This window comes from Anomalospiza imberbis, chromosome 28 (genome assembly GCF_031753505.1).
Source record: "Anomalospiza imberbis isolate Cuckoo-Finch-1a 21T00152 chromosome 28, ASM3175350v1, whole genome shotgun sequence".
Classification (NCBI taxonomy): Eukaryota; Metazoa; Chordata; class Aves; order Passeriformes; family Viduidae; genus Anomalospiza; species Anomalospiza imberbis.
The window spans coordinates 551,556-574,981 of NC_089708.1; the positions used below are offsets into that span (position 1 = coordinate 551,556).

Consider the following 23,426-nt stretch of genomic DNA (forward strand, 5'->3'; position numbering starts at 1 on the left):
GACAGGGCAGCACTCTCTGAGTACTGTGAGTTCCTGACCTCCCAGGACAGCCAGTGGTCCCCAGGAGGCACTGGCCAGGCTGGAAGCATGGAACAGCTCGGCCTGGCTGCTCCCTGCCTGACACAAAATGCAGCAGCAGCCAAGCCCTCCTCTGTCCCTGGACATCCAGCTCGCTCCCGGCTCGCCCCGGATGTGGCTGGCTGTGCAGGCTGACCACGTGTGGTCATGGACACATCCAGCGAGCTCCAAAGGTCATCCTGTGCCCACAGCCCTGTCTGGGAATGTGGGATCTGCCGGCTGCCTCCAGGACCTCGGCTGGCTGGCAGCACACAGAGCATGGCCAGGGCACTCCCAGCCTCAGGCATCCTAAATCCCTTCCAGACCCTCTTCCACACTGGCCTTAGAGCTACAGCTGGAGGCTCCTGGGGCATCTGCACTGCCTGGCTGGCAATGGGGCACCCTGGCACCCCAAAACATCCTTCTCAGATGTTCCATTCACCCCTGACCTCAGCACTGGCACAGCCAGGCTGGAGCTTTGGCCTGAGTTACAAAACCTTCCCCAACACTTATCTTTAAAGAAAAAGACTTTGAGACATCTCAGTTACAAAGTAACATTTAAAACTCAGGGTTTATTAGGTGTCACACGTAGCAGTGAGCTGCTGTGCAGCTGGTAACCAGGAGGCTGGAACAGACCGAGCTGTTCCCTCCCCGTGGTGCTGCACAGTGGGACACAGAACTCGCAGGATGGAGAGGGACATGAAACAGGGGATTCTGACCAAGTGCCCTGGAATCACTTCCAAGCATCCTGCCCCTGTTCTTTCCTTGGCTTGCGCTTCTCCTTTCCAGTGGCAGAACTGGGATTTCCAGTCTGTTCCCATGCCCACAGGGACACCCCACGCTGGCTCTGCACCTCACAGGAGGAACAGCACGACGTGACATGTGCCAGCACAGTCCCTCCTTCCAGCTCTTCAGTGCTGCTCCTTGAGTGCACCAAACCCAGACAACCCCTATGGGGACACACGGGGTTTATAGCAAGGGAGCTGAAGCTGAAATTACAGGCAGTGAGGACAAGCCCAGAGTCTTGGTTGGTGGCTGCACACTGCAGCACATCTGACGAGTGTTTGAAGACTGGCTGTGGCTGTAGGAGGCACCCAGAGATTGGGCCTGGTCTGGGGAACTCTGTACACAACCCCACAGGGCTCCATCCTTGGCCCAGTTCTCTTCAGCATCCTCATGAAATACTTTTGCTGCTTCAAACCTCTCTCCATTTGTCCTTTGCTGAGTTGTCAGGGCTGGGCTTCTGGGCTGGCTTTTTGGTGGGTTTGATTTGATTTGTTAACTCAGGGCTTATTGCTATTCCATTGTCAATAGTGCGTAGCAGAAAGAGCTGAGATTTAAGAGAACTCTTTGGAACCTCAACCACAGGCTGTGGGCTGCGGCTCATGTGCTTTCACAATCCCTTTCTTTCCAGTTTTTCCAGTATGGCCTGAATTCTGTGGACGGACTCTTTCCTGGCCTGCCGGACACTGTCCTGGCCCCCAGTCTCAATGGAATCCAGCTCCAGCAGCAGCTTGGTCAACATCTCCTCCAGCAGCCGGTAGGATTTATCTGTCTTTTTCCCTACAAATTCATCCACCTCTTCCTCCAGCTGTTCAGCCTCCCCCATCACGTGGAGGATCCTCTGAATCTCCGGCTGCGTGGCTGCAGGATTCGTGGCAGGCTGGTCAGCAGGTTTGAAACCCAGCTCCTGGCTCCTGGCCACGGGCTTCCGAGGAGCGAGGTCATAGAGCTGGGGCTGGGCGCTGTACTGCACCCGGGGCTGGGACGGGGCAGGCTTGGCCACCCTGTGCTCGTTCACTGGCCCCGAGTGCCGCTGGCTGCCATCAGAATAGTAACTGTGTTGGCTGGGGCTTTGCTCAGGTCTGTCGTAGACAGAGTCCTGCAGTCAGAGGGAGAAAACATCTCTAAAGTGCATTTCCCTGCAACCCGGAGGTTTCCGCTCTCATCCTGCACCAAACGGTGGACAGGGCTGGGGATGCTGGGGACAGGGACCTGTGCTCTGCTCCCACCTTAGAAAGAAAAAGCCCAGCAAGGGGCACCTGTCCAGAGGAGGAGTCTGAGCCCCTGAACCCCCCATCAGGGCTGCTACTGCCCGGCACCAAAAACGTGGAGTCACTTAATCCCTGATCCAACCCGAGAAAGCCTGTCAGACCCATTTCAAGACCCACCCAGGACATCTTGTCCTTCCAGTACTTTATGGAATCACAGCCACGGATTTAAGTCTTCTGTATGCAAACAGGACCTCACCTGTCCCTGTGACTCCCAGGTGGGAGGGTGGGAAGGAGCCCCGCTGCCGGTCCAGGATGGGTGTGAATCCGAGACGTAGAGGCTGCCGTGCCCCGAGGCGGGCCAGGCGTAGCGAGGCTGCACCCCATAGCCAGAGTGGGGGCCCCACGTGTCCTCCAGGGCTCTGGGCTGCGGTACCGGGCCCTGCCCCGTGACCCCTGCACTGCTGTCTCCATACGGATACTGCGGCACCGGCATTCCCGGGGTCTGCAAGGACAGGGGAGCAGGCCTTACAGGGGGATCACTGCCAGCCCTGCCCCCTCACACAGCCCTGGGAGCTGGGACAGGCCTTACAGGGGGGTCACTGCCAGCCCTGCCCCCTCACACAGCCCTGGGAGCTGGATGGAACAGCTGCAGCTCAGGTTGGCTGCCCACTTCTTGCTTTCCTGACCCAAAAGCTCAGGGTCTCCACAGAACAGGGTGACCACCAGTTTTGGTAAGAGTAAAAGCAGGCAGGACAAGGCAATCAGGAGCCAAGGGGAGCCCCAGCCCCACCAGAGCCACTTCCCCCTGGTGCAGCCCCACGACCCATCCCAGGAACCACACGCTCTGACCCTGGGGGTGCCTTACCTGTGGCGGGGAGTAGCCAGGGACCTGCTGCCTGCGGAGGGCTGAGCCCTCGGAGGGACACTCCGGGGGGACGTAGCTCCAGGCGGGAGCGGGCGACGGGGGCCGGTAGAGGCCTGCGGGCTCCGGGGGGTAGGGGCTGCGCGGGGGCCCCGAGCAGTAGAAGCCCCGTGCCTGCGGCAGGCTGGCGTAGTGGGGGTATGGGGGGCTGTAGGCTCCGTTGGCATAGGGAGAATCCATTGCCTGGGGAAGGGAAGAGCACAGGGAAGGTGATGGGACATGGAAACGGGCAGAGGTGCTCCAGGAAGGAGGTCTGGCCCTTCCTGAAGCATTGAGCCAGGGGGCTCCTTTGCCCTCCAGCTGATCTGCTCCAGTTTTAGGCTTTCCTGGTTAACCTGGCTGTACTAGGTCTAACACTGAGCTTAACCAGGTCTTGCTCAGCCAAGCTGGGCTCAGGGGGAGGCGTGCAGCCCCTCACAGTGAGCAGCTCCTGGAGGATTCAATGCCAGCACTGCATCACTGACGGGAGGATGGAAAACTCTCCAGGAAAGTTCATTTCCCTGCTCATTCTCAAACAGACAAGCTCTGCCAGCCAGTGTTCAGCTCCCGGAGCTGCAGCTCGTGTGGGTCTCTGTACGGAAGGTCTGCACACCCAAGGCGCATCCGAGGATTTACCCAGATCCATCCCATAACTGATGTGTAGGGAATGTGAGTTTCCACCTGACGGCAGAGGGGATGCTGAAGCACAGGATTTCAGGAGCTCGGGGAATGACTCCCTGTACCTTGGGGCAAAGCAGTGTTCTGCCCTGAGCTCTTCCCGGAGCGCAGGCTGTACAACCTGTGTGCCGGGACTTACGGAAGGGCTGGACCAGCCGGACAGCCCAGAGGAAAAAGCAAAGCAAAGCAAAGCAAAGCAAAGCAAACCGCGGCTGGAGAGCAGAGCCTGCTCCGGCAGGGCAAAGCCCCTCTCGTCACACGGAATTTGCACGGCAGCCCGAAACCCAGCTGCCATAAACGCCACAGGCAATGCCGAGCTGTGGCACCGGATCCGGCGATGCCCAGCCCCGTGACCGTGGCCCTCCCGCTCCGGGGTCCCCGCGTTCCCGGGATCCCCGCACCAGCACACGCGCCCCAGAAACGTCCCCGTGCAGCGGCTCCGCAGGCAGCGCCTCCCCGCGCTGCTTTCCGCCCCGTTACACGCCCGGAGGGGTCCGCGAGCAGAGCCACGAGAAACCAGCGGGGCGTGGGAGGTTCCCGGGGACCGCCCTGCGCGCCCGTTATCGCGGCAGGGCCGGGCTGAGCGCTGCCCGTCCGCCCCGGGGGCCGTGTCCGCCCCGGGGGCCGTGCCGTTCCCGGGGCCGTGCCGTTCCCGGGGCCGTGCCCGCCCCTCGCCCCTCGTCCCCGTTACCTGCGCGGCCGCCGCGGGCGGGCCCGGCCCGGCCGTGCGGGGCTCCATGGCCGCCGCCAAGGCCACGCCCCCGTGCGCCCCGCACCCAATCGGCGGCCGCTCCCCGCCCGCGCCGGCCAATCGGCGGCGGCCCCGCGCGCACGGCTGGCGCGGTTTAAAAGGGCAGCGCCGGGTGGGCCCCGCCCGGCGCGGGCGGTTCCGGGGCGGCGGCGGCAGCGGCGCATGGCGGCGCTTCCGCTGCGGGCGCGGCGGCACCATGAACTACATGCCCGGTACGGCCAGCCTGATCCAGGACATCGACAGTGAGTGTCCAGGGGCGGCGCGCACCGTCCCCTCCGTGCCCCGTCGGTGCCTGCCCTGCCGTGGGGTCCGGTGCTCCCGCTCCCCCGTGTCCTGCCCCGCGGTTCCCCGTGCGGCGCCCGGACCCCTCTTCCCGTAGCGAGCCGCCCCCCGTGGGCTCCGGCCCCGCGTGGCGCCGTCCCGGGCGGGTCCCGGAGCCGCGGGGCCGTGCCCGACCCCCGCTCTCCTTTCCGCAGAGAAGCACCTGGTGCTGCTGCGGGACGGCCGCACGCTCATCGGGTACCTGCGCAGCATCGACCAGTTCGGTACGGCCGGGCCGCGGGCGCGCTGGGCACGGGGAGGAGGAGGAGGGAGCGCTGCGTTTCCAGTGTGGTTGTGCTGGGGGTTGAACCTCCGCCGCTGTGCCCTGTCCCCTGGACCTGGCGCTTCGCGGGGGCTTCTCCCACACCTGGGAGCTCCCCGTCCCGCGGCTGCATCCAGCGCTGACGCTCTGGCGTCGCTTTTTGGGCAGAAGCAGCAGGGTGGTGTTCATGCTCCGGCCAAGCACTCGGTCCTTGCCCTGAGCTTGCAGCACCAGCATCGCCATCACCTTCTGTGCTGCCGGGGGCTCGGGTGGGCTCAGCGCGGGCTCGGAGCTCGCGGGGTGGGGACAGTGTCGGTAGCTTCAGTGACCCGGCTCCGGGCAGCCACCAAGTGCCGGGGGTGCGCCAGCTCCGGGGGGACGGGGGAACGGGGGACGCTGCTCAGCCGCAGTTCACGGTGGAAGGTCGGTGGTTTTCTCTCTGTCTCGTTGCTGCAGCAAACTTGGTGTTGCACCAGACTGTGGAGCGCATCCACGTGGGCAAGAAGTATGGGGACATCCCTCGGGGCATCTTCGTGGTGAGGGGCGAGAATGTGGTGCTGCTGGGGGAAATTGTAAGTGCTCAGCTCCCGCTGCGGTCTGGGCCCGGGCTGGGGGTTTTGTGGTCGGTCTGTCCGTCTGTCTGCTGTGAAGTGTGGTTGCTGTTGTGGGCTGGAATCGGAGCCGCCTCCAGGGCCAGTTCAGGCTGAGCCAGCACAGAAAGGCCAGCCTGCAAGGCAGGGCTGCCTCCTGCTGCCGCAGCCCCTCTGGAATGACACAAGGACGAAGAACAATGCAGAGGGAGCTGTGGGGAAGCTCCAGCTAGTGTGGCACTGCTGGAGGGTGTCACTGCTGGCTCTGCCCCAGCAGACACCACTTGGGATGGGCTCAGGAGGAGCCGAGCGCTGTTTGCTTTGTGGTCCCCAGGAGCCCCTTGCCAGGGCTGTGCTGGGGATCCCTGCCCACGTCCCCACCCCTCAGAGCGCTTCCAGCACCGCTGTTTTCTGTCAGCCCCACCGTTCGCCGGGACTCGCGGCAGGTGCGTGGGCACGGGTGCCCTGCGGTCCAGGGACGCTGTGCAGAGCTGAGGGGTCATTTCTCCTGCAGGACCTGGAGAAGGAGAGCGACACACCTCTGCAGCAGGTGTCCATCGAGGAGATCCTGGAGGAGCAGCGGGTGGAGCAGCAGGCCAAGCAGGAGTCGGAGAAGCTGAAGGTGCAGGCGCTGAAGGAGAGGGGCCTCTCGGTGCCGCGGGCCGACACGCTGGATGAGTACTGAGGTGCTGCCCCTTTCCTGCAAGGAGCGAGGGCTGCTCCAGGACCCGCCTGGGCAGGGACAGACTGCCTTGGAAAGGCGGGTTTCCTTTTCAGATTGTATTTTCCGTGGTGCTGGTAACTGTACACAAAGCATGCCTTTAGTCTCCTTCTGGAGATGGAGACGAGGAGGGCCCAGCGCACTGGGAGTGCAAGCATTTGTGTTTGGGAGGCAAATCACTGCTCCTTGGGTTTGTTTGCTTTTTCCTCCTCACGTGACTCTGGGTGAGAGTTTTCCTTGACATGTAAATAAATCCTTGATCCTGACATCGATGGCTTTCTGGTATTCTGGTCCTGGCAGTTCCCCCTCTCTCAGGACGAGCACCCCTCAGGCCAGCTCTTGTCCCCTCCGTGTGCTGTGCAGGGACAGATGGGACCCCTGGTCCAGCCACGGGCTGGGCTCACTCTGAGACAACGCTGGAGCCTGGGGCAAGATCCTGCTCTGGGATGGGGAGCAGAACCTGGGTACCCCTGTACCCCAACACAGACCACTCATACCCCCCCAGCTAGGCTGTGCCACTCCCCTGCAGCTGAACCTGCTAATTACCAGCTGAACCCACTAATTACCTGCTGGTGAAGAGCTGCTGCACCTGGGGCACGGCAGAGCCTGGAGCTCCAGCCCCTCCTTGCCTCAGTGCTGGGGGAGCTGCTGCAGCTGTGTCAGGCTGCAGAGTCCTTTGCCCCCGTGTGTCCCGGCCCTTGCGTGGGGAGGAGAGGCCTTGGCCTCGGGGCTGGCTTTGGGCAGCTGCCAGGCCCCAGGAGCCCCCTGGGTGTGGGCAGGGAAGGGCAAACCTCGACAGGGACAATCCCTGGGGAACCTCGGGCTGCTCCCCTGGGCAGTGGGAGTTCTTTGGGTGAAGAGTCCATGCTGGGGGGCAGAGGACAAGCCCAGCTCTGCTTGCTGGGGCTGGGCACAACTGTCCTGGAGAGCTGACAGCTGTTGTGGCCAGTGCTGGCCCCCTCTCACTGGCCCAGGGACCACCCCAAAATGTTTTGGGGGGAAACATTTCTGCCCCGTTGGGCTTGAGTGGGTGTTGTGGGTTTGGGCGTAGCAAAGGTTTAAACCAGGAAATGCTATTTCTTGTTCTAACAGAATTTAATAAAAAGCATTTATGGAGCTGGCGCCTGTGGATGGAAAGTCTCTGGCAGGTGGGGATGGCTCTTTGGGGGTGTTTTTGCTGTCCCTGTCTGTTTGGGGGGTGTTTTGGGGTGAGGGGGGATCAGGGCAATGATGCCCGTGGTGGCTGGTGGGGGGCAAGGGCTGCCCAGCCCCGGTGGTGGAGTCCCAGCCCTGCAGCCCAGAGCTTTGGGGGTGTGAGGAGCTGGTGGGGGTCAGGACATGGGCCCATTCTTGCTGCTCTTGAACCCATTATCTTATCTGGGTGTCGGGTTGACCTCTGTGGCACCGGGGGCTGTGGTTTGTCTGTACTCTCCAAATAGCACCACGGGCAGCCTTGGGATGAGGGGACACCCCCCCGGCCGGGCTGCTGCAGGAGGGACAGGGTCACCCCGACAGAGCCGCCCCTGCTGCAGCCCCTGCAGTGGGAACGGGCTGGGAGAGGGGAATGCTCTCGAAGGCGGCTGGGCTGGGCAGGGTGGGGGGCTCGGGGCAGCCTCAGGGCTCTTGGGTCCCTCAGCCTTCAGGCCCTGGTGCAGCTCCAGTGCCTTTGGTTGGCATCATTTTGGTTTTGTACATTTTGTACGTTTGTGAACGTTTGTACTTCAAGCCCTATTAAGTGAATGCAAATGGAGCTGTGTGGTGACTTTGTGCAGGAGTTTGGGGGTGCCTCAGGGGGCTGTGGAGGCTGGGGTGTCCCATTTAACCAGATCCCCCTGAGGGATTTTTTGGGGTCTGTGTCCTGCTCTGGGGACCGGTCACCTGCAGCGTTTCCTCACGTGCTGTGGCACAGTGTGGCTGTGCCCGTGTCCCCTCCTGAGGGCACTGCTGGGGTCGTGCCCCTCCAGCCCGGAGCCAGAGGGGCGGCTCTGCATGGCTTGTTTTGGTTCTTCTCACAAACAACTGTGTGTCCTTGTGCCGAGGCCGGGAGCGGCGGCTGCATCTGGGATAACAGCCCTGGATCGCTCACAGCCTGGGGCTCCTGGCCCCGGGGCTGTGTGCCCTCGCTCCCGGGGCAGGGGGACTGCGGGGGCTGGGACAGTGCACAGCACTGGGGTGGGACTGGGAGAGCTGGGACAGTGCACAGCGCTGGGGTGGGACTGGGGCAGTGCACAGCACTGGGAGAGCTGGGACAGTGCACAGCACTGGGGTGGGACTGGGAGAGCTGGGACAGTGCACAGCACTGGGAGAGCTGGGGCTGTGCACAGCACTGGGGTGGGACTGGGAGAGCTGGGGCTGTGCACAGCGCTGGGGTGGGACTGGGAGAGCTGGGGCAGTGCACAGCACTGGGGTGGGACTGGGAGAGCTGGGACAGCGCACAGCGCTGGGGTGGGACTGGGAGAGCTGGGACAGTGCACAGCACTGGGAGAGCTGGGGCAGTGCACAGCACTGGGGTGGGACTGGGAGAGCTGGGGCTGTGCACAGCACTGGGGTGGGACTGGGAGAGCTGGGGCTGTGCACAGCGCTGGGGTGGGACTGGGAGAGCTGGGGCAGTGCACAGCACTGGGAGAGCTGGGACCGTGCACAGCGCTGGGGTGGGACTGGGGCAGTGCACAGCACTGGGAGAGCTGGGACCGTGCACAGCGCTGGGGTGGGACTGGGAGAGCTGGGGCAGTGCACAGCACTGGGAGAGCTGGGACCGTGCACAGCGCTGGGGTGGGACTGGGAGAGCTGGGGCTGTGCACAGCACTGGGAGAGCTGGGGCTGTGCACAGCACTGGGCTGAGACTGGGGCAGTGCACAGCACTGGGGTGTCTCTGGTGGCCCCAAACACCCAGACCTGTCCGTGCTCTGCATGTGCTTGGCCAGAGCTCTGGGCTGGACACTCCTGGCTGAGACTCAGGGGTTCCAAATCCTCCTGGGTCTCTCTCCCCACGTGTGCAGGGAGCTGGGAGCAGGTGGGTGAAGCCCCGAGGAGGGGAGAGCTGTGGCATCAGCCGGGAATCACATGTGTGGGAGATGGCTGCAAAGAGGAGTTCCCAGTAAAGGTTTTACTGGGAAAGGGAAAGGGATAGTGCAGCTTCTGCCTCCTGGTCCCTCCAGCACCTCCCTCTAACCCCACGCTGCCTGAGGTGTTTTCTGGCACACAGTGGAAAATGGCAGCCTTGGCAATGGAGAGGAACATCCTGGGGAGCAGCAGAACTGTTCAGGTGGGACTCAAATCATCTCAGGAAAGCTGGGGACAGGCCGGGGGGACAAAGGGCTCCCTGGGGCCGGGCTGCTGGCGCTGTGAGGGGGTGACCTCCCCCTGGGCCAAGCTGTTGAAATGGGGGAGCAAGGTCAGGCTCCCTGCAGGAGGGTGCAGGGGCTGACGTCAAAGGAAGCAGCTGTAATTCACAGGTTCCTGGGAGTGCTGGTCTCCAGGCCGTAATTCATCCCAGAAATGTCATTTCAGCCTTGAGCGTTATCGCTGCTCCGCCGTGTCCCACTGCTGGGGCAGATAACGGGGCCTGGGGAGTAGGGGGGCTGCCTGGGGCTGCCCCTCACTTCAGTCCCAGGCTCAGCAGCTCGATGTATTTCATATTCTGCGTTCTATGGGCTGTCCTGGTTCTTGTGCACAGCGTGTGCAGAGGCTCAGCCTGGCTTGTTATTCCACAATGGTTGTGCTGTGAGATGGTGTCATCCAAAGTTATCCCTTATTATGCATTGGTACCCATCAAAGGTTGGGCTCGATGGCCTTGGAGGACTTTTCCAGCCTCAATGTTTGGACACTGTGCTGATCTGTTACCTGTCACGGGTGATGATCATGCCATGGGCCCCAGGTCTGGCCCTGGCAAGGACGGCCTGCAAGGCAGGGCAGGAGCTGCTCGGGGGCTCTGCCTGCCCGAGCGCCTCGGGGCTGGGGGTGCTCCGCTGTCCCCGCACGCTCCCAGCCCCGTGCGCTGCCCGCGGCCCCGGCGGATGCGTGGGGAGCCGGGGCTGGCCTTGGCCCGCGGGGCCCGGCCCGGAGTGACGGCTCTTATCTCCCGGCTGACGGGGCAGAATCCTTCAGCCCCGCGTACTTAAGGCCGTGCACGGCGGGGCCGGGGCAGAGCAGCCCTCGGCGCAGGCGGGCGGACACCGTGGCCACCACTGCGGCCACCGCCACTGCCACAGCCACGGGGACAGAGGACAAGCCCACCGCCACCGCCACTGCCCAGCCCACAGCTCTGACCCCGCAGGGAGATGCTGCCAGCCACGTCCAAGCTCTGCGCCGCCATCTCCTACCGCCACCTGCGCAACATGACTGGTGAGTCCGGCTGTCCGGGGCAGGATGGGGCCGGGGCAGCCCCTGTCCGGCTGTCCGGGGTAGGGCAGGAGCAGGGCAGCCCCTGTCCGGCTGTCCGGGGCAGGACAGGAGCAGGGCAGCCCCTGTCCGGCTGTCCGGGGCAGGATGGGGCCGGGGCAGCCCCTGTCCGGCTGTCCGGGGCAGGACAGGAGCAGGGCAGCCCCTGTCCGGCTGTCCGGGGCAGGATGGGGCCGGGGCAGCCCCTGTCCGGCTGTCCGGGGTAGGGCAGGAGCAGGGCAGCCCCTGTCCGGCTGTCTGGGGCAGGACAGGAGCAGGGCAGCCCCTGTCCGGGACAGGAGCAGGGCAGCCCCTGTCCGGGACAGGAGCAGGGCAGCCCCTGTCCGGCTGTCCGGGGCAGGACAGGAGCAGGGCAGCCCCTGTCCGGCTGTCCGGGACAGGAGCAGGGCAGCCCCTGTCCGGCTGTCCGGGACAGGAGCAGGGCAGCCCCTGTCCGGGACAGGAGCAGGGCAGCCCCTGTCCGGCTGTCCGGGGCAGGATGGGGCCGGGGCAGCCCCTGTCCGGCTGTCCGGGACAGGAGCAGGGCAGCCCCTGTCCAGCTGTCCGGGACAGGAGCAGGGCAGCCCCTGTCCGGCTGTCCGGGGCAGGAGCAGGGCAGCCCCTGTCCGGCTGTCCGGGGCAGGACAGGAGCAGGGCAGCCCCTGTCCGGCTGCCTGGGGCTCAGGGATTCTCTCCTCCCTGTCACAGGCAGAGTGGGAGTTTCTGACAAAAGTTTATTAGAGAAGCTCCTGTTGAGTCACAGGCTCCAGAAAGGACTCTTTTTCTTTCTAAATGCCTTAGAGTGGTGGCTGGGGCCTCGGCAATGTTCTGCCCACTCTGTAGCTTGTTGGGTTCTGTGATTTACTGTCCCTGAAACCCTGAGCCCTGTCACTGGGCCTGAGGGGCTGGCTCATGTCCCTGGGACCAGCTCGGGGTCACGCTCCCTCTGGCTGTGAGGGTTTTGTACCTCTGTGCTCCATTTCCATGCTCTTTCCTGGGCACCTGCACAGTGCTCCTCAGTGTTTTTACTGCTGCATGGCTCGGAGCTGGAGCCAAGCTCAGGATTGCTTAGGACAACCTACTCCAGGGCAGTGCGATGGCAACCAGCTGCTCCCTGTGCCTGTAGGGACACCAAGGTGGCGACAAGCAGGGACTTTTGTGTGTTTAAACTGGGGAAAAGCCCATGGCAGTGTGGTGCTGGTGGGTGACACGCTCTCTCCCCCAGGTCTGAGGAGACAAGCTGCCGTGGCCATCAGCCAGGAGCTGAGCAGGCTGGCCAGCCGCAGCCCAGGACCCAGCACCTGGATCCACCAGGTGCGCAGGAGAAGCTCCTTGCTCAGTAAGTGACACCTGAGGGGTCTGTTCCTTCCTGCTGGGGGGAGATCCTCACAGGCTGGGGAAGAACCTGCTTGAGGGTGGGCTGTGCTTCTGCTGAGCCAAAGGCAGAGTGGGAACTGGGTGTAAACCCCATCCCCTGGGCACAGAGAAGGATACTTGGTGTAGATAAAGCTCAGCTGGCACATTACACTGCTCTTGCTCAGCCCTGCCTTTGTCTGGTGCTGGCAGGCTCAAGGCTGGAGGAGAAACCCTTCAGCGAGATGGAAATGTCTTACATCAAGCAAGGAGAGGAGGCCCTGCAGAAATCCCTCAGAATCCTGGAGGACCAGGACGACTGGAAGACAGAGACGGTGGCGGTGGGTGCTCTCCCCGTGGTGCTGCCTTGGAGCCCTCCCCCTGTGAGCAGCTCTGGTGGTAACTCTGCCATCCCCTCCGCAGGGTAACGGAGACAAAGTGCTGAGCAAGGTGCTGCCGGACGTGGGGAAGGTGTTCCGGCTGGAGGTGGTGGTGGACCAGCCCCTGGACACGGTGTACGGAGAGCTGGTGGACAACATGGAGCAGATGGGAGACTGGAACCCCAACGTCAAAGAAGTCAGGGTAGGAGATGTGTGTCATTCCTGTCACAGCCAGCCTGTGTTCTGCCCATTTCCTGCTGCAGACGGAGAGGAGGTTCTGCAGTATCTGTGTTGCTGCTGAGCAGAGGCGAGTCTGGAGCAGCTTCTCTGTGACTAATTCTGCAGGAAAGGCACTTTCCTGCAAGGAGCTGGCAGTTCTGCTGGAAACTGGGGCTGATCTGGGCAAGAAATAGCCCCAAGGAACAAGGAATCAGAGGCAGTAAGGGAATAGCTTTTCACTGAGGAACTGAAAACAGTTCTCACCTGGGGGCGAACAAGTATTTGGAATTATTGCCACTGTCAAGTCTTTGTCAGACCCTGTATCTGAACACCTGGTAACCAAAGGCAGCTTTTAGCTGTGCTTGCAGTAAACACTTCAAATGAACGTTTCCATTCTAAACTGCAGATTCTGGAGAAGATTGGGAAGGACACGGTGATCACCCACGAGAAGGCGGCCGCGACCCCGGGGAACATCGTGGGGCCGCGGGACTTCGTGAGCGTCAGGTGCTCCAGGAGACGTGGCTCCACCTGTGTCCTGGCCGGGATGTCCACCACCTACGGGGCCATGCCCGAGCAGGAGGGCTTCATAAGGTACCACCTGCTCAGCCCAGTTCTGTGTGTGCAGGGAGGAGATTCCCACAGGGCACAAGGGTTTTACTGTGGGCTCAGGGTCGCTGGGTTTCTATGGGCAGCAGGGGCTGCTGTAGAAATGCACCCCTAAGTGCATTTTTGAGGCTGAAAAGTCCAAGTTTGGGTCTGACCTGGGCCTCTCTCCCCATCAGGGCTGAGAATGGTCCCACCTGCATGGTCCTGCGCCCGCTGCCCGGCAGCCCCTCCCAGACCAGGCTCACCTGGCTGCTCAGCATCGACCTCAAGGTACCTGGGGCTGTGGGGGAGCCAGGGGCTGTGGGGTGAGCCAGGGGCTGTGGGGGAGCCAGGGGCTGTGGGGTGAGCCAGGGGCTGTGGGGGATCCAGGGGCTGTGGGGGATCCAGGGGCTGTGGGGGGAGCCAGGGGCTGTGGGGGGAGCCAGGGGCTGTGGGGGATCCAGGGGCTGTGGGGGATCCAGGGGCTGTGGGGGGAGCCAGGGGCTGTGGGGGATCCAGGGGCTGTGGGGGGAGCCAGGGGCTGTGGGGGAGCCAGGGGCTGTGGGGGATCCAGGGGCTCTGGGGGATCCAGGGGCTGTGGGGTGAGCCAGGGGCTGTGGGGGATCCAGGGGCTCTGGGGTGAGCCAGGGGCTGTGGGGGATCCAGGGGCTGTGGGGGATCCAGGGGCTGTGGGGTGAGCCAGGGGCTGTGGGGGATCCAGGGGCTGTGGGGGGAGCCAGGGGCTGTGGGGGATCCAGGGGCTGTGGGGTGAGCCAGGGGCTGTGGGGGATCCAGGGGCTCTGGGGTGAGCCAGGGGCTGTGGGGGATCCAGGGGCTGTGGGGGGAGCCAGGGGCTGTGGGGGATCCAGGGGCTGTGGGGGATCCAGGGGCTGTGGGGTGAGCCAGGGGCTGTGGGGGAGCCAGGGGCTGTGGGGGATCCAGGGGCTGTGGGGTGAGCCAGGGGCTGTGGGGGATCCAGGGGCTGTGGGGGGAGCCAGGGGCTGTGGGGGATCCAGGGGCTGTGGGGGATCCAGGGGCTGTGGGGGATCCAGGGGCTCTGGGTGAGCCAGGGGCTCTGGGGGAGCCAGGGGCTCTGGGGGAGGCCGGTTCTGCTCACAGGCTGTGTCTGCTCCTCCCCAGGGGTGGCTGCCCAAGACCATCATCAACCAGGTCCTGTCCCAGACACAGGTGGACTTTGCCAAACACCTGCGGCAGCGCCTGGCCCGGCCGGTGCCTGCAGCCTGCTGACCACGGCCTGCTGACCACAGCCTGCTGACCAACGGCCTGCTGACCACCCCATGCAGGGCTTCCTTCAGGGGACAAATATAGGGCCACTTCAATTAGCCAAGGCCTTTAATAGCAGACTCCACTAATTAATACATAGCTACACTCAATAAATAGAAAGGTTTATTTATTGAAGCTCATTGTGTAAGTGCAGGACTAAAAATTTAATTCCTGCAGTTGCTTAAATGAGCACGTGCTGGCCCAGTCAGCCAACTCCACCCTCCCTAATTACTTTAAACGAATAAAGCTTTAATTAGTGCTGTCTACAATTAAAGGGCTAATTAGTTATTAGGGAGACAGCTAACTGGGAAGGTACATCCTCAGTGAGGCAAACACAAGCCTGACTGAACCTCAACTTTTACTCTCCCAAAACTCAAACACAGCACTTACTTAACAATTTTGTTTCCTCTCCCCCTTAAAGCAGCTCTAATTTATTTTCTCCTGTACCAACACATAAGAAGTGTCAATTTATTTATTCACCCAAAGCTCTGCAATGATTATCACTAGCAGGAGGCCCCATGTAATTCCTGTGCACAGGAGATCTTCAGCTCAAAAGATCTCCAAGTGCAGCTACTTTGAGTTTCAATATCACTTGTAACAATTTACAAGACAAAAACAAGAATAAAAAGAAGAGTTAAAGCCTTTATTTTTAAACTGGTTTCCAGTCTGTGGGGAAAAAAAAATACAGTTTGGACAGAAGCCCAAATTTCACTCTAACATGCAGCCGTGTTGTTCCAACAGAGCCATCCTGGCTGGGAGCTGTTGGTCACCATCAGCCAAACACACAAGGGTCACTGCAGCCACACCTGGCAGGTCCAGCTACACCCTGACCCGCCACAGCCCGGGAGAAGGTTCTTCAACACCCCCTACTCCAGTGAGTGACACTCTAATGGTGCTGGGGGCTCCCAGAGAGGCCCCACACTAGCACAAAACACCCCAGAACTGCCTCCCGGGCAGTGGGGACGTGTGAGCACACACACAACACCTGCCAGCCAGGGCTGCATCCACCTCGGCCTCTTGGGTCCTTGGCTGATCACTGAGGGAGAGATGGATGTTCCTCTGCACTAAACCCACGGTGCTGGGGTTTACGGCTCCCAGGGTGGGCTCCTCCTGCCATCCACCTCTGTCTCCACGTGGTACAGGACATCGGCCAGCGTGTGCTCCACCACGGCCCCCCAGCCCATGTCACTCATCTGCAGAGAGAAGCACAGTTAGCTCCACTCCTGGACAAGGAGGGACCACACATCCCAGGGCTGTTTCCCTCCTCAAAACAGCAGTGGCAGGGGGGAAATTCCAAGTGCTCCCTTGAACAACAATTCAGCCCCCATACTGACAAATGAGGAGGCATTTGTCAGGCAACAGTATGTCAAGAGGAACAAGATAACAGCACCTACTCTTTAATTAAAATTTAATGATTTATTTGGATATCTGTCCTTATATATTTTTAAACACAATCCTTTTGGCTACACTGGCCAGGTACTGAGACTGAAGGACAAGGACAGGTACAGGTGTGGTATGAATCACACCAAAACATGTTTGATTTAAACAATGAGGCTCTCAAATGGGGGGGAGAAGCTTCAGTTTTACTTACAGGATGGTAAGTGATGTCTCTCGGTGGATACTTGAAATACGGCCCAAAGTTTATAGAAACCTGTGGAACATATATTTTCATAAAATCTAAAAATCCAGGAAAATCTCTTTAGTCCTCGGTCCTCCTCCCTTCCTACTCCTGAGCCTCCCCACACACTGTGCAAGGCCACAGGAACAAACACTGCTGATGTTACTTCAGCAATTTGATCATCTCGTTACACATGTGAACAGCAAGATAGTTCCAGAGTCACTAAAATGACTCCCATCTTTCCTTTTCACTTGGCACACTCCCAGAGTGCCCACACTTTGTGCATGAACACACTTTGTGTGTGAAACTGATGGATTTAGGAATGCCCTTTCAGAGACCCCTCACTTACCGTGCAGCCTTTGTACAGAGAGATAGCAGGAAAATAAACCCCCTCAAAGATGTCCTTAAAGGCAACTCCTTGGCTGACACCATTCTTGAAGAATATGATCTGAAAAATGAAGGGTATTCCCACTGATGGTGGCTGTCAGGATGCAGCAACCCTGACAAGATTAATCCCTGCTCCCTTTCACTCAGGCCAGGCACGTGCTGAAGTGACAGCAACAACTCACCTGGCTTCCAGGGGCTTGCTTTAGGCTCTTCTCTGCTTTGTCCACAAAATCCTTCTCTTCAAAGTACAAGTAGCTTTTGAATTTGATCAAAGCCTGAAACAGCAGCAAACAATGTCAGGAACAAGCCCAAAATCTGTTACCTGCCACCTGCCCTGCTCAGGGCCAGGTGTGCCTGGTGTCAGAGTACCTGTGAGGAGTGATTTCCACAGCTCAGAGATTTGAGCACCAGGAGGGGAAGGTGAAAGGAGATGTGGGCAATCCCATCCAGGAGTATTTTGCTTTTTTGAGATCAACACTTTGGGCCTCTCCCCCATGAACCACAGAGGTACTGAGAGGCAGGATGGGAAGGATGCATGGAAAGGGGCACGAGTGAGGCCACAGCCACTCGTTTTCCAGTTGTCCACCTGCCAATGCTCAATCCAACAGTGAACGTGCACCTCACCTTGTCTTTGTAGGTGTCAGGCAGGGATTTGGCTGTCTCAGTATCCTCTGGAAGGCTGATGTAAAACCCCAGGACATCGCCCTGGCCATAGCCAGAGGAATAGTGTTTCCCTATGGACTGGTGAAACTTGGTTCCCTTTTTGCTGCGCCAGGAGTAACTGAACTTGTCGTATCCCAGAGGGGCCTGGAGGTTCCCTGCAGAAACAAACGCTCCATGGTGAACACAGGGAGTGCAGCAGGAGCACCTGCTGAGAAATGTTTTCTAAGATTATTTACCCAAGGGCTGTGACCAGCCTAATCTGGCAGCTGTGTCTGGAGGCATCTCATCCATGGAGATTTCGAAGTACCAGGCTCCCTTCCGCACACCGTGCGAGGCTCGCACCATGGAATAGCCCTTCTCCCCAACAACAGTCAGCCTGTCGTCAGAGATCTTCAGCTGGGGAGCTGCAGGGGAGCACACGAGCACACACTTGTGATTTTCAATGTGGTGATGTCAAAAGGCAGGTGAACACGCAGAGGTGGATTTAAGCTCTGCACCTCTGAGAGCAGTGGCACCTGAAACAGCTCTGACTGGTACCGAGGGGTGACCGAGATGTGTCTGGAGGGAAACACAACCTGCACAGATCAACGAGCTCTGTACCTCGGTCATGCAGCGCCAGGAGGACTCGCTCATACAGGCAGGCTCTGTACAGGTCCCCAGGAATTGGTTTTCCTGCCCAACAGTCCAGCTCCAGCTTTTCTGGGTCGGGTGCGTGGGGGTCAGGCTCGGCCAGGATGTAGCGATACCCGTCCTTGTTGAAGGGGTGCTCCAGAGGGTACCCGTGGGGGGGCAGGCGCTGAGCCGAAAACAGCGGGTCACTGAAACACAGAAACCCATGCTGGCATCTCCAGCTGCTGTCACCTGTCACCCCAGGACACCCCCCTGCAGAGCTGTCCCTGTGCTCAGGGGCTGCACACTCATGTCTGTGTGAAACGAGCGCAGTCATCCCCTGCAAATCACTTACAGCCCGTGACCCACCAGTCATCCATGATGTCATCAGTGACATCACAGGGCTCTGGAGTGACCCCCAGACACCCACCCAGGGCAGAGACAGCTGGGAGGCAGCTTAGGGCATCACAAGTGCCACTGGCCCTGATTGGTACCCAACCCCACCCCCCCATGGCACCTCTGCTCTCACCTCCGGGTTTTCTTGGCCGTGCCCGTGGTCCCCCCGTCCTGCTGCTTGCGCTTGGCCCCTCGGCCCTTCCCGCTGCCGCCGGCAGCCATTCCCCCTGGACACACAAACCAGGCCTGCTCAGGAGCTGCCGCTCGCCAGCGCCCGCCCGCACGGGATCCCCCAGGAGAGAGGGGCAGAGCAGCCAAACAAAATCAGCTCGTGGGCTCAGGTGCCTTTGGCCACAGTTAATGTGAACCAGACTTCACTGCCAACAAGCACAGCAAAGTCCACAACTCTCATGTGGCTTCTGGTCAGCTTTTGAGGTGTCTGAATTTGGAGCAGAAGCTAAAGGAGATTGAGCAGCAAAACAAGCTCATTCGGAGCTTTTCAGGTGAGAATTCAGAAACTTTTTTGTCATCAGAACATTTATAGGCAGCAGCACTGGGATCTACTTTAGGGCCATTATTATTATTATTATTATTATTATTATTGGAAATTCCAGTAACAGCCCACATCTCTTTCTGCAGAAGCAGCAGAAACCCACCCTACAGCACAGCCACCAAACCAGTGACCCTGTGCTGAAGGAACACTGACACCAGCCAGCAATAAGCACTCATGTTCAATTTCCATCTACAGAATAAAATAAACCTGAGTTGAGGAAAAATGAAAAGCAAGAGGTGTTTCTCTTCAGTACTACTGAAATCAGTTCTATGACTGAGCAGCAAATCAGCCTCAACTCAGCACTCAGTAATGAAACTGAGTGCAGGAAAAGCTACATGTCAAACTTAATCAAACTAATATCAGCATGTTTCAATAAATTAAATCATACATGCATTTTATCATCCTGCTGTTTCCAAAGATATCACTGCTGATTTATAAGGAAAGCTATGGAAATTTCACGTACTGTAGATAAACACCTTCACGAACCACATTCGTATGGTAACTAAAAATCCAGTCAGCTCTTCCATTACCAGCATTCCCTTACAGTGTAAGGGATCCAAACCATCCAGGGAATGCCATATTCTGCACAAACATGACCTGATCTAGCTGCACTCCCCGATTTCAGTGCAGACAAACTCTCCAGTTTGTCAACAATTACTTGCCAAAAAAACCAATTACTTACCCAACAAACCACTGCACTGTAAATTACAGACCAAGTGTTTAAGCATTAAAACTACAACATCAGGTCAATTGATACAAAAAAAAAAGAGTAAGTGTGAAATAAATAAACAAAACCTTTCAACCAGTCAAGTAGGGCAGAATATGGCAATTAAAAGCTTCTAACTACTAAGATTAAAGACTGGAATTGCTGGTTTGTATTGAAATCCAACTGCAATCACATCAGAGCACACTTTCATTTTTGATTGACTTTGGCATCTAAGAGAATCGAGCCAGAAAAGCTTTGCAAACAGCAATACTTAAGTTTTAGAAGCTGAAAGGTAAATATTCACCTCCCAGAGAGGCTCCACCTGCAAGAACAGAAGTGGCACCACACATTTGTCAGCCTCCCAGAAACGAGATAAAAAACAACCAGTGCACGACATGGAAAGAACACACCTGAGATATCTATTCTGCCTTAAAAAGACCTAAATACCTCCTGCATGTACTACTGGGAAGTGTTTAATAAAGATTATTAATATATAAACCCGTTAACAGTTCATTTACTGCAGCAAGGATGTCCTGAGTACCCTCAGCAAGATGGGAAACAGGAAATCTGAATAACTCAAGGAGATAATTTAAAACCATTCCAGGAGCAAAGTGACAAGCTCAGCCTTCAGCAAGCATTTTGATTTATCTGGTCACAGTAAAGAAAGGGCTGAGCCTCCCCAACACACAAAGTTAATCTTTCTATAAAAAGGCACAGTGAGACTGTTCTGAGCATAAGCATAAGCATAAGCTCAGTTCACAGGACAGTTTAACTGCACAGATGCCCAGAGGACTGGGAAATGCACCTTAGTCCCAAATACCCAAACCCCTCCTGGGTAAAGAACTTGCCATTTAAGCTTCCACTCGTGGACACGGCGTTGTTCTGTTTCTGGTTGTCATAGGCTGGACCAATATTGGCAAGATCCTGCAGGAGACGAAACGCTCTGCTGTACAGACTTGGTCAAAGGGAACACCCCGAGCCTGAGCAGGGCACCCCACGTGCTGGGGCTCCCACCCACTGCAGGCACAGCACAGGCTCACAGCAGAGATCTGCCCCTTCACTGAGCAGAAAGGTACCAGAGGGACCCCCCACGCCCTGTCACTCCCCACCTTCCTCCTGTCTCCCATCACATACCTGGTCTAGAAGCCCAAATTTGGGGTAATCTTCCTCTGGGTCTTTACTGCCTGGGTCTGGATGCTCTTTCACCAGGAACACGTCTCGTTCTTTACACTAAACCAGAGGAGTTTTAGTTACACAGGGTAAGATCATAACAAATTCATTAACGAGTGTTTAAATCCCAGTAGTTCCTATTAAAATGTGTTAGGTACACAGCTGCCTAAGAAGCATCAGCATCTTCACCCTGTAGCTCCAAGCCCAGCCCTCAGCACACACAGATGTCAGAAACCCAAACCTGTGGGAATTCTTCCAGGGATTTACCCTCAATCCTTACCATGGTTTTGACAATATTATTGGGCCAAGTCATTTTCCCAGGCCTCTGCCGTGTTGTCATACACTCCCAGTATTTATCAATAAAGGGGATAATATCCTGTAGGAACAGAAAACATTTGTGTGAGCTCCTCCTCTTGCTGACACCAGCAGTGACGTGAGCCCGCGGCGGTTCCCGAAGAGCCAGACCTTATCCTTGGAGAACATCGTTTTGGGGTGCTCGTCCTGTGTCCTCGACTGCCACGTGAGGTTGGCCAGAGCACTAAGGCACATTTCCTTCAGATCTGAGGAACAAAGCACCCCAGGGCTACAATTACACTTGGTGGGAAGACCACACAGCCGTGTACACAGTGATCACCCCGGCAAACTGCAAAACCTCCCAAATTCTGTCCTGACTCAGCCCTCGCTGAACCAGTTACACCACCTTCATAAATCAGTAGCAAAACGTTTTTAGAAGAAGCCACACGTGGTTGTAAATAGGGGATTTTGGCTCATTTCCCAGAGGTCTCAGCAGAGCCCACCCTCTGACTTCAGACAAAGCCAAGCCTCCAGGATGAGCTTGCCCAAAACATCTCCCAGGGAGCTGTTCCCCAACTCACTCGCTTGTTTCCTCAGGAAGTAGGTGTTCCCGCTGTGGTGGCACACGTTGCAGTGGAAGCTGTAGTTGGTCATGAAGGGCAGACACGACCTAGGAAAAAGCAGCTTTGCTAGGGCTGGGTACAGTGTAATTATCGTATCAGGTTAAAGAATCCCAGCATCTGTGAGGTTGGAAAGGCACTCTGGAGACCATGGAATCCAGTCTGTGCCCAATCCCCACCTTGTCCCCAGCCCAGAGTGCTGAGTGCCACCTCAGGTCCTTGGACATCTCTCCTTGTCTGTCCCTGCTCCCTGGAGCAGAGCCCGACCCCCCCGGCTGTCCCCTCCTGTCAGGAGCTGTGCAGAGCCACAGGGTCCCCCCTGAGCCTCCTTTTCTCCAGGCTGAGCCCCTTCCCAGCTTCCTCAGCCTCTCCTGGGGCTCCAGCCCCTTCCCAGCTCTCTTCCCTGCCCTGGACATGCTCCAGCCCCTCAATGTTCTTCTTGGAGTGAAAGAAAACTAATTATTCCTTACTACACTGGGTTAAGAAACTAATTATTCCAGGTTAAAACCCAAGTATTCCTTCCCTCCCCTAAAACCACAAACATCTGACAGGCTCAGTGGTATTTCACAGGCGTGCCTTTATCATGGACAAAGCTTTATTTACACAACACACCAGTTTCCAAGTGTTCAAGGACACGGGCAGGTCCTTGGGAACTCAGATTCCAAACCCTCCACTTTGGCTCCCAAAGCCCCGTGCTGGCCCTGCCAGCCATCACCTACGTGGTGTCGATGCCGAAGGTGTCCGCCGTGAACCACTTGGTGCAGATGCCACACTGCAGCTCGATCTCGCCCAGCTGCCGCGCGTTCTCCTCGTCCCCCGAGCCCCCCTGGGCATCCATGGCTTCGGCACCGTCCCCGGCAGCGTCCTGGAACCGGAGCAGAGCCAGGAATCCAACAGTGCCCGGGGCAGGCAGCACAGGGGCCCGGGCAGGAATGTGCCACCGGGGGACTGCAGAGGGAAGAAATCCTTTCCCCTAACCCACAGCCGTGCTGCGAGCGGGCTGGAGCTGTTCTGTACACTCATCGTGAGGGTGAGCCACCCGGCTGGCGATTCAACTTCCCAAATCATCCTTTAAGGAAGCAAGGCTGGCGCCAGGGGATGCTCCCCTGCGGCCGAACCAGCCTGCCCCTGCCCGGGCACCTACCAGCGGCTCCTTCCCGCTGGCCGACTCGGTCTCCAGGGCCGCGCTGACATCCACCCCGGCGGCGTCCCCCCTGCAGGGCACGGAGGTCAGAGCGGAGCCCGCACCCGGGGGGACCCCGCGCTCCGGGGGCACAGCCGGGCCCCGGGCCCCGGCGGGACTCGGGCCGCGGGAGCCCCGGACGGGCCCGGGAGCCCCCATCGGCGTTCCCATGGTAACGGGGCCAGGTCCCGCGGAGCCCGGACGGTCCGGGGAGCGCGGGGGTCCCAGGGGCCCGCCCAGGGAGGCACATACCCGGTCTCGGCGTCGGTGGCGGGCGGCTCTGGCGGGGCCGGGGGCTCCGGGGCCGGGGGCGGCTCCGGGGGAGGCTCCGCGCCCTCGGCCGCCGCTGCCGCCGCCATGTCCGCGCGCTGCCGCGAGAACCGCGCGGCTCTCGCGAGACCCAGCGCGAGCGGGGGTGCCGGGCCCCGCCGCGGCCGAGCGCGCCCCCTGCCGGCGGCCGCCGGGAGCGCGGCGCGGGGGGGCCGTGACGTCACCCTGCGCGGCCGTGACGTCACCCCGCCGCAGCCCGGGCGCGGGGCGCGGGGCGGACGGCGGGGAATGAACAGGGAGCGCGCCCCAGGGTCCCGGTGCCCCGCGGGAAGCCTGAGCGCCTTTCCCTCGGGGAAGGACGAGTGTCGCCTCTCTGGGCGGGGGGACCCCCGCTGGCACACCGCCCCTCCCCAGAGATTGGGGTCCACGGGTGCCCCCGGTCCTGCTCCCCTCGCCAAGGAGCGCGGCAGGACTGACTGGA

At 59.4% G+C, this 23,426-nt stretch overlaps 4 protein-coding genes across 7 annotated transcripts; 2 read left to right on the forward strand and 2 right to left on the reverse strand.

Annotated features, from left to right (window-relative positions):
• Positions 1–1,437: 1,437 nt before the first annotated feature.
• On the reverse strand, positions 1,438–4,594 carry BAG4 (BAG cochaperone 4). 2 transcript variants are annotated; one of them, XM_068174665.1, is made up of 4 exons: positions 4,322–4,594; positions 2,917–3,156; positions 2,308–2,553; positions 1,438–1,939 (listed from the first exon to the last, which is right to left on the reverse strand). In XM_068174665.1, exons 1-4 carry the CDS (start codon positions 4,577–4,579, stop codon positions 1,451–1,453), a joined length of 1,233 nt encoding a protein of 410 aa, XP_068030766.1. In that variant the 5' UTR covers positions 4,580–4,594; the 3' UTR covers positions 1,438–1,450. The 2 variants fall into 2 exon arrangements, with proteins under 2 accessions (XP_068030766.1, XP_068030767.1); XM_068174666.1 differs by lacking the exon at positions 4,322–4,594 and adding an exon at positions 4,038–4,117.
• On the forward strand, positions 4,494–6,541 carry LSM1 (LSM1 homolog, mRNA degradation associated). Of its 2 annotated transcripts, XM_068174683.1 has the most exons (5): positions 4,494–4,623; positions 4,858–4,926; positions 5,421–5,536; positions 6,069–6,176; positions 6,332–6,541. In XM_068174683.1, the coding sequence occupies exons 1-5, from the start codon at positions 4,578–4,580 to the stop codon at positions 6,377–6,379; spliced, it is 387 nt and encodes a 128-aa protein (XP_068030784.1). In that variant the 5' UTR covers positions 4,494–4,577; the 3' UTR covers positions 6,380–6,541. The 2 variants fall into 2 exon arrangements, with proteins under 2 accessions (XP_068030784.1, XP_068030783.1); XM_068174682.1 differs by having other exon boundaries at positions 6,069–6,541.
• A 3,761-nt stretch (positions 6,542–10,302) lies between these two features.
• STAR (steroidogenic acute regulatory protein) lies at positions 10,303–15,122 on the forward strand. The gene is made up of 7 exons (XM_068174675.1): positions 10,303–10,619; positions 11,881–11,994; positions 12,222–12,349; positions 12,432–12,590; positions 13,014–13,198; positions 13,390–13,483; positions 14,333–15,122. The coding sequence occupies exons 1-7, from the start codon at positions 10,556–10,558 to the stop codon at positions 14,438–14,440; spliced, it is 852 nt and encodes a 283-aa protein (XP_068030776.1). The 5' UTR covers positions 10,303–10,555; the 3' UTR covers positions 14,441–15,122.
• ASH2L (ASH2 like, histone lysine methyltransferase complex subunit) lies at positions 15,099–23,070 on the reverse strand. 2 transcript variants are annotated; one of them, XM_068174652.1, is made up of 17 exons: positions 22,928–23,070; positions 22,637–22,706; positions 22,212–22,357; positions 21,454–21,542; positions 21,044–21,138; positions 20,859–20,954; positions 20,543–20,638; positions 20,257–20,332; positions 19,713–19,730; positions 18,283–18,376; positions 17,745–17,962; positions 17,381–17,548; positions 17,106–17,299; positions 16,664–16,756; positions 16,444–16,542; positions 16,068–16,127; positions 15,099–15,669 (listed from the first exon to the last, which is right to left on the reverse strand). In XM_068174652.1, exons 1-17 carry the CDS (start codon positions 23,032–23,034, stop codon positions 15,562–15,564), a joined length of 1,827 nt encoding a protein of 608 aa, XP_068030753.1. In that variant the 5' UTR covers positions 23,035–23,070; the 3' UTR covers positions 15,099–15,561. The 2 variants fall into 2 exon arrangements, with proteins under 2 accessions (XP_068030753.1, XP_068030754.1); XM_068174653.1 differs by lacking the exon at positions 19,713–19,730.
• Positions 23,071–23,426: the final 356 nt, after the last annotated feature.

Excerpts from the sequence above, each read along its gene's own strand:
- LSM1 (XM_068174682.1), top strand. The coding sequence starts at position 4,578 with ATGAACTACATGCCCGGTACGGCCAGCCTGATCCAGGACATCGACA. Across the intron at positions 4,624-4,857 it reads CCTGATCCAGGACATCGACA|AGAAGCACCTGGTGCTGCTG; the intron begins GTGAGTGTCCAG and ends TCCTTTCCGCAG. Across the intron at positions 4,927-5,420 it reads GCGCAGCATCGACCAGTTCG|CAAACTTGGTGTTGCACCAG; the intron begins GTACGGCCGGGC and ends TCGTTGCTGCAG.
- BAG4 (XM_068174665.1), bottom strand. The coding sequence starts at position 4,579 with ATGGTGCCGCCGCGCCCGCAGCGGAAGCGCCGCCATGCGCCGCTGCCG. Across the intron at positions 2,554-2,916 it reads CTGGCTACTCCCCGCCACAG|ACCCCGGGAATGCCGGTGCC; the intron begins GTAAGGCACCCC and ends CTGTCCTTGCAG. Across the intron at positions 1,940-2,307 it reads CCTGGGAGTCACAGGGACAG|GACTCTGTCTACGACAGACC; the intron begins GTGAGGTCCTGT and ends CTCTGACTGCAG.
- STAR (XM_068174675.1), top strand. The coding sequence starts at position 10,556 with ATGCTGCCAGCCACGTCCAAGCTCTGCGCCGCCATCTCCTACCGCCAC. Across the intron at positions 12,350-12,431 it reads GGAAGACAGAGACGGTGGCG|GGTAACGGAGACAAAGTGCT; the intron begins GTGGGTGCTCTC and ends TCCCCTCCGCAG. Across the intron at positions 13,199-13,389 it reads GAGCAGGAGGGCTTCATAAG|GGCTGAGAATGGTCCCACCT; the intron begins GTACCACCTGCT and ends TCTCCCCATCAG.
- ASH2L (XM_068174652.1), bottom strand. The coding sequence starts at position 23,034 with ATGGCGGCGGCAGCGGCGGCCGAGGGCGCGGAGCCTCCCCCGGAGCCG. Across the intron at positions 21,139-21,453 it reads CTTCCTGAGGAAACAAGCGA|ATCTGAAGGAAATGTGCCTT; the intron begins GTGAGTTGGGGA and ends TTTGTTCCTCAG. Across the intron at positions 20,333-20,542 it reads AATTTGGGCTTCTAGACCAG|GATCTTGCCAATATTGGTCC; the intron begins GTATGTGATGGG and ends CGTCTCCTGCAG.